At 56.8% G+C, this 7,983-nt stretch overlaps 1 protein-coding gene across 1 annotated transcript; it reads right to left on the bottom strand.

The window, feature by feature from the left end:
* Positions 1–461: 461 nt before the first annotated feature.
* EBI3 (Epstein-Barr virus induced 3) lies at positions 462–7,380 on the bottom strand. The gene is made up of 5 exons (XM_070622653.1): positions 7,064–7,380; positions 6,266–6,386; positions 4,993–5,171; positions 3,374–3,531; positions 462–1,780 (listed from the first exon to the last, which is right to left on the bottom strand). The coding sequence occupies exons 1-5, from the start codon at positions 7,128–7,130 to the stop codon at positions 1,622–1,624; spliced, it is 684 nt and encodes a 227-aa protein (XP_070478754.1). The 5' UTR covers positions 7,131–7,380; the 3' UTR covers positions 462–1,621.
* Between the last annotated feature and the right edge of the window lie 603 nt (positions 7,381–7,983).

Raw genomic sequence — 7,983 nt, 5'->3', positions numbered from 1 at the left:
TCCCACGGGCGACAGACACGTGTCCACTCAGGAGCCCCCTGGACGCCCCATCCCAGGTTCCCCCTGAGTCACAGGCAGAGATTCGAAGATCAGGCTGCAAACCCACACGCCGGCTCCCAAATGTCCCCCCACTGCCCACCCGCCTCGACCCTATAAAGAGGAGGTCCCCCCCAATCCCTTCCGCAGCCGCCTCCCCGCCTCTCTAGACCTTAATTCTGTGTCAGACACGTGCTCATCGCTGGGGACACATCAGAGACCGAGGCAGAAGACTCCTGCCCTCACCGGGATCCCGGTCTGTCTGGCGGGACAGACGGACAACAAACACACAGAAAGGACCCTTTTGGGGTCTGGCAAAGGATCGCAAGACAAGAAAATGGGGCCACGTAGGGACAGTGATGGGAAGGCGGTGGCGTGTGAGTTTCCGATCGGCTGCTGCAACAAATGACCACAAATTCAGCGCCTTAAGACAACACATATTTATTATCCTCTAGTTCTGGGGGTCAGAGGGCTAACATGAGTGTGCAGGGCTGGCCCCTTCTGCAGGATCCCGGGCGGGGAATCCATTTGCTCGATTTTTCCAGCCCCCAGAGGCCCCTGCGATACTTGGCTTGTGGCCTCGCATCACTCTGGCGTCAGCTTCCACGGTCACATACCCTTCCCTCTCTCCCTCTCACCCTCCCGCCTCCCCCTTGTAAGGACCGCAGGAATGATCTTGGGGCCACTTGAATGATTCAAGGTGAGCCTCCTTGATGTTTATCAACTTAAAGATCATTCCTCTTCAAGGAGCCTCATGATTCTTAATTTCATCACATCCGCAAAGTCCCTTTTGCTGGGTGAGGCACCCTATTCCCAGGTTCTGGGGGTTTAGGACGTGGACATCTTGGGGGGCCTGTTATTCCGCCTGCCATGGAGGAGGGGTCAGGGAAGGCTTCTCGGAGGAGGTGACTGTTGCGTTGAGACCTGAGCGAAATCCACACACAAGCCCATGGATTCTCTCTGACCTCCAGGGCCTGGCTGCTTTGCCCCCTCCTCAGAGAAATCTTCCCAGACAAACTCATGTCCCGTTTGTGTCCACCCACAGTGGGACTCACATCGGGGCAGCTTCGGAGGAGCGTGGGTGAGCCAGTCTGCTGAACTGAAGGGATCCCACTGTCCCATCCCTGGCAGGACCCCCGCCCCCCCAACCCCAACTCCCCCAGCCCCGGTCTCTTCCTCTGGTCCAGCCCTGACCCATCCAACGGAGTGAGGCTTCCCTGTCTATTTGTCGTGCTGTATCCTCTCCTCTCAGGAAGGGAGGAAGCGTCTTGACCCCAATGACAATGATCCTTTTCTAATGAAACAATAAAAAATATCTCACATTCACAGTTCGCAAAGCTGGCACTGTAGTCTAAGGAGGGGAACATCCCCATTTCACACATTGAGAAACTGAGGCTCAGAGAGGCAAAGTCACTTGTCCAAGGCCGCCCAGCAACTCGGCAGCAGCAAACCCAGGCCAGTCGGGTCCCATCCACCCTTGAGTGGCAGCAGTGGGGGGAGGATGTCAAGGACCCAGCCCCCTCTTTGGTGGGGGGGGCTGGGCAGACCCCACTACTTGCCCGGGGTCACAGAGGCCGTGGCGGGGTCACAGAGGCCGTGGCGGGGTCACAGAGGCCGTGGCGGGAAGACTCCAGTCGCTCAAGTCCCCATAGTCGGTGAGGTCCTGAGCAGCCACCTGGATGCAGTACCTGGCTTTGGGCCTCACAGCCCGGAGGGTGAAGGATGTGGCTTCGATGGGCCCCACCTGAGAGCAGACAGAGGACCGGGTCAGCGGGGACCAGGAGGCCGGGAGGGGCTACCATGCGCAGCCCCCTCCACGTCAGGTTCCCCCTGATCCCCGCCTGTGTGGCCTTCCCTGCTTGGCCCCGGAGCCGCCTCCTCCAGGAGTCCTTCCTGGACCACACCAGCCCCTTGGGATGTCTCAGCGGTGAGCCGCCACTCACCAGGACTGCCATCGCCAACAGCCCCGTCCCGACTCTGGACCCCCGACCACCCCCTTTTCCACGTCCCCCACTCAGGGCCTCTCTCCGGGCCCTAGATCATCGCAGGGCCAGGCACCCACAACCAGGGACCACTCCCGTAGCCCGGAGGCCATTCACCCTGCCCCCGCCTTTCCCACGGAAACGCCCGCCTCCCACCCTGCTTCTCCTCCACCGGGCCCTCTTTTCCTTCCAGGTCCCCATCCTCCTCAGGATGTCCCAGTCCAGCCCCCACAGGCAGCGCCCTAACCCCAGGTCTCAGTAGCTCCCTTCCCTGCTCCACCGCGCTGTCCCCATAGCAGCCGGACGTGGCTCTTGAAGTTTCAAATTTAGATGAATTAATCGTTGCACAGCTTTGCAACACACTCTCACGCCCTTTAAAACGGTGCGTTTTCTGGCCTGCGAGTTCTATCTCAATTTAACAATTGCAATTTTTTTTAAATTAAGGAACACTAAATAAAATTTGAAAACCAATTCATCGGCCGCCTGCCGCATTGCAATCGCTGGGCAGTCACGCTTGGCCAGTGGCTACCATTTTGGACATGCGGATGCAGAATATTTCCGCTGTCGCAGAAAGTTCTAGAGACGGGCTGCAGAAGGCTAAACTCTGCAGACTCGGCTCTTCATCCCGGCATCTGAGGCTGCCCGGGACACAGCTGACTTTCCCAGACGCTCCCTGGCTCCCTAACTTTATTGTTTCTTTTTTTTAAGAATTTTAAAGAATATATGTTGTTTTCAATCGAGGCAAAATTCACATCGCATAAAATTAACCATTCTGAAGTGGACAATTCAATGGCAGTTAGGGTATTCCCAATGTCTACCTAGTTCTAGAACATTCCATCACCCCAGAAGAAACCCTGTGCGTCCCCATCAGCGGTCACCCCCACCCCCTCCCAGCCCCTGCACCCACGAGCCCGCTCTGTGTCTGTGGATCGGCCTGTTCTGGACGTTTCACGTCCATGGGGTCACACGCCGTGTGTCCTTCTGTGTCTGCTTCTCTCCCTGAGCGTCATGTGTGCAGGTCCGTCCGCGTGCGGCTGTGTCAGGGCCTTGCTCCTTTTCACAGCTGTGTAATATTCCAATGTGTGGCTGGACCATGTTGTGTTTATCTATTCCCCTGTGGATGGACACTTGGGTGGTTTCCACCCTTCGGCTGCTGTGAGCCATGCTGCTGTGGCCACACGTGCACAGGCATTTGTCTGAGTCCCTGTTTCCAATTCCCCAGGAGTGGCATTGCCAGCTGCCTTTACGTTGCACGCGAGCAACCGGAAGCTGCATTCGAAGCCCCAGAACACTTCTGCACACGCTGTTCCCTCTGCCGGGAACCGCGCTCTCCGGCCTCCCCTCGTCCCGCTCACCTGGCGGAAGCGGGCGGACCCGTGACGCTTGTAGCGGATTCGGTACTTGAGGGAGAAGATCTCCGGGAGGGGCCAGGACTGGGGAGGCTCCCACTGCACCCACAGCCGCTGCCCGGGGAGGGGGCTCAGGCGCACGCCTCTCGGAGGGTCTGGTTTGACTGATGGACAAGCAGGGGGCAGGATCAGCGGACAGCAGGCTCATTCATTCATTCATTCATTCATTCAACAACCAACAAATATTACAGAGAGTATTCTGAGTGTTCACCAATGTCCTGCACCCTGGGACGCAGCAGTGACCGATACGACCCAACCCCCGTCCTCTAGGAGCTCAGTTCATCCGGGCATCAGACAAGACACAAGAAGCAAAGCGGGAGGTCACAAACAGTGGGGGAAAGTTCGAGAGTGCAAGGAGGGGAGTGGGTCGCAGTGTTTTTCTGTTATAATTCACATGCCACAAGGTCATCCTTTCAAAATGGACAGTTCAGTGGTTTTTGGTAAATTCACAGGGTTGTGCAACCATTACCACTGTTTAATCCAGAACATTCCATCCCCCAAAACGAAACCCCATCCCCATCAGCAGTCACCCCCACCCCTCCCCAGCCCCTGGCCCCCATGAGCCCGCTCTCTGTCTGTGGATCTGCCTGTTCTGGACGTTTCGCGTCCATGGGGTCACACGCCGTGTGTCCTTCTGTGTCTGCTTCTCTCCCTGAGCGTCGTGTGTGCAGGTCCGTCCATGTGTGGCTGTGTCAGGGCCTCGCTCCTTTTCACGGCTGCGTAATATTCCAGCATGTGGCTGGACCACGCTGTGTGGACGCATCACCCACTGATGGGCATTTGGTTGTTTCCACATTTTGGTTACCGTGAATAACGTTGCTATGAACATTCGTGTAACCATTTTTGTGGACATGCTGTCATCTCTCTTAGGCACATACCCGGAAATGGAATTGCTGGGTTATATGATGACTTGTGTTTAACTCATGGACTGCCACACTGTTTTTTTAGCAACCACCAGCAACATATGAGGGTTTGGAATTTTCACTAATGTGTGTGGGGAGGCCTCACTGAGGAGAAGCTATCAGAGGAGAGAAGTGAAGGAGGTGAGGGAGCAACTCAGACGGAGATTTGGGAGAATAGCATCCCAGGCAGAGGGCACAGCCCATACAAAGGCCCTGGGGTAGGCCTGGGCCTGGCGTGTGGGAGGAAAAGTGAGGAGGCCCGAGTGGCTGGAGCAGAGGGAGGAGGGGGAGAGAGGGAGGAGGGAGGGCGGGGAGGGGATGAGGCAGGTCATGCGGGGCCTGGGGGGCGCGGGGAGGACTCAGCTTCTCCCCCAAGGAAGGGGGAGCCTGGAGGGCTGCAGGCAGAGGAGGGCAGGACCGACTCAGGGGCTCCCCGGCGCCCTCTGGTGGCCGCTTCAGGGAGGACAGACTGTGGGGGCCAGGGCAGGAGCTGGGGACCACGGGTGGAGGTGATGACGGGGCTGGACCAAGTGGGGACTCAACAGGATCCAGGACGGATGGACAGGCCTGGGTGACAGGTAGGAGGTGGGGGCGGTGAGAGAGAGAGGCAGGAGCAGGAACAAGCTGGTGGCCCTCCGCCCCCACCCCCAGCGCCCCACTCACTGATGTGCTCCGGGACAAAGGGCACAAAGCTGCTGCTGACGCCCCAGGGGTGGACGGCCGTGACGTTGAGCACGTAGGACACCATGGAGAACATCTGGATGTCCGGGACGGTGCAGCTGGTGGCCTCTGGCGTGGGCTGCAGGCAGGGCCGGCTCTCCCCGTGGGCGGCCACACCGAGCCTAGACACGGGGTGGGCGCTGTGAGGGCCTGCGCCCTGGACCCCGAGTGGGGACAGCAGCCAAAAAGCCGCTGGCCGGGGTCCTGCTCGTGGCTCTGTGACCCTGGGGGAGGCGCTTGCCCCCACATGACAGAGCCTGGAGGACCAGAGTCGGGGGTAACGCATCACGGGAGATGCCAGGGCTCCAGAGGCTAAAGTTTCTGGAATGGCAGCATTCCAGCCTTAGACTTCCAACATTCACGGACTCTGGAATCTGGAATAATGGGACTCTAATTTTCTCCATTTCTGAGGCCCCGAGATTTCTGACTTTAGAGAGTCGAGCTCAGCACCATCCACAGAAACTTTCCACGACCATCAAAACATTGTTTCTGCGTTGGATGTAGCAGCTGCCCGCTGCGTGTGGCTCTCGGGCCCTTGAAACGTGGCTCGTGCAACTGAGCATGACTTTTGCACTTAATTTATTTTATCCAACCTAAATGTCACCTTTCTGGCTATCAGAAAACTTGGATAAATTCTCCAGAGCAAATCGATTGTGCGGATCTATTTCTCCAACCTTAAATTTTAGGAAATCTAATCAGAGACCGAGTTTCCGGGCGAAAGCGTAGCGTCTGAATTGAAATGTGCCACATGCGTAAAACACATAGGGAATTTCGAAGACTTAGTATAAAAAGAGAGACTGTAAGCTAGCTCATTAATTTTTAAAATATTGATGACATGTGGACGTGATAACAGTTTAGATATTCAGATTCAATGATAGTAACTCCTATTATAAATTTAAATATAGAAATCGTAGATAAGCATGGGAAGTTACATTACACTCAGTCGTACTCAAGGATAAATATTTGGGATAGGTAGATGTTTAAATAAAATATTAAAATGAACGTCACCCATTTCTTTTCACTTTTTTAACGTGGCTTCTAGAAAGTTCTAAACAACTCACATGGCATGCAGTATGTATTTTAGGAAGTGTGTTTCTACTGGACGGCACCGCTCTAGACCTCTGAGGGTTTCGGTTCATGCTGAGTCTGCGGGTGTCCTGATTCTAGGGGGTCGGCCAGAGTGTGGGGTCCCCAGGAAGCCCCCCAGCTCTCTGACCTGTACGTGGCAATGAACGACGTGGGCGTGGTGGAGTTTGCAGCAGGTGGCAGCGTCCAGGAGCAATCCACGGCGATGGGGTACCTAGAAGCCCAGCAACGCACCCTGGGCTGGCCCGGAGCTGCCCGATCCCGAGGAGGGGAAGAGGCAGGATGGTGAGTTTCTGATTTACCCCAGATTGCAACGCCCTACTGTGTGCTTGCCCCCGCCCGGCTGCCAGCCAAGGCCGGGCACACAGTAGGTGCCTAATAAAGGTTTGTGGAATGAATGAAAGGCACCTCCATTGTCTCTCACCCCCACTACAACCCACCAAGGCAGGACTCTGAGCCCATCTCCAGGTGGGGAAACTGAGGCTTAAGGAAACAAGGAGGGGACCTGGGGGGCGGGGGACCCCGGTGGGAGGGAGGTATTTTATTGTGTCTCCTCTTTGCAATAGTTTTGTTTTGAAGCACGTGAAATGAATGCATGCAATTAAAATTTCTTTCTACCCATCATCTATCTATCTATCATCTGTGTCTATCATCTATCTGTTTATCTATCCACACATCCATCTCCCTGTCTATCATCCTTCTATCTTTCCAAGCTGTGGCTTCCTGGTGTCACTGGGGGCAGGCCTCTTTCTCTCTGGGCCTCAGTTTCCCCATCCACGCAATGCAATGGTAACCCACTCCCACCCATGGGCATACAGTAGGTGTGTGAGCTCCCACCCTGCTCGAGAATGCTCCCTGGCAGACAAAGTCCAGTCCCCAGATAATGTCCCTCTGCCCAGGCCCCCCAGCCCCCGGGGGCCCCACACACCTTCTGTCCCACGGCAGAGCGAGCAGCCGGCCCAAAGGGCGAGGGCCAGGAGAAGTCTCAGGGCCATGGCTCCGGCGGACTGTGTCCTCAGAGACTCTCGAGGTTCAGGCAGGGGACTCAGGACCTGCCTCGGGGGAAGCCCAGCCCCTGGTCAAGGCCCCCCACGTCCCCTCCCCGGGTCTGACTCACTGGTGGAGCAGCCCCCGGTCCCTTTGCCGGCCACCCCCCCGGCGCAGGCGTGGAAGGCCCCGAGGGTGGGGGCGGGGAGAGGAGGCCACGAAAGAGAGAAGTGGGGACCCCGTGGCCTTTCCCAGAACAGCCTGTCCGTCAGTCCTTCCTTCCGGCTGCAGCGAGGAGGGGAAACCCCGGGGAGGGGGACGATGACATAGAGAAAGAGAAGGGGACAGCCAGCAGTGGGACCTAGAGAGACAGAGACGGAGAGAGACAGGGAGAGAGAGAGACAGATATAGATGTAGAGAGAGATACAATAGAGAGACAGACATAGAGAGAGACAGGAAGAGATAGAGAGACAGTGAGATAGAGATATAGAGAGACAGAGAGACAGGGAGAGACGGAGAGAGACAAATAGACAGGGAGAGAGAGAGAGAGACAGAGACAGAGACAAGAGAGAGACAGAGATAGAGACAGGGAGAGAGAGATGAGAGATGGAGAGACAGATGGACAAAGAGGGAGGGGTAGAGACCGAGACCCAGAGACAGAGAAATAAAGGGACCAGAGATATGCAGGCACGACCACACAGCCGCCCGGTCACTCACCGGCCGCAGCGACGGGGACCCACCCTGGCCAGCCGCCCTCCACACTCCAAGCCCTGCCAGGTCGTGTGCCAGTCCTGGACGCCCAAGGAAACCCCCAGGGACGGGCTGGACGGGCGGGGGGATCACGGCGTGCTCCCCTCCCCC

Source organism: Equus przewalskii, chromosome 6 (assembly GCF_037783145.1).
Source record: "Equus przewalskii isolate Varuska chromosome 6, EquPr2, whole genome shotgun sequence".
Classification (NCBI taxonomy): domain Eukaryota; kingdom Metazoa; phylum Chordata; class Mammalia; order Perissodactyla; family Equidae; genus Equus; species Equus przewalskii.
This window is presented reverse-complemented; position numbering and strand designations above follow the sequence as displayed.

Coding starts and splice junctions, on each gene's coding strand:
- EBI3 (XM_070622653.1), bottom strand. CDS start 7,130: ATGGCCCTGAGACTTCTCCTGGCCCTCGCCCTTTGGGCCGGCTGCTCG. Junction 5,172..6,265: donor TCGTTCATTGCCACGTACAG/GTCAGAGAGCTG, acceptor CCCCGTGTCTAG/GCTCGGTGTGGCCGCCCACG. Junction 3,532..4,992: donor CTTTGTCCCGGAGCACATCA/GTGAGTGGGGCG, acceptor CTTGTCCATCAG/TCAAACCAGACCCTCCGAGA.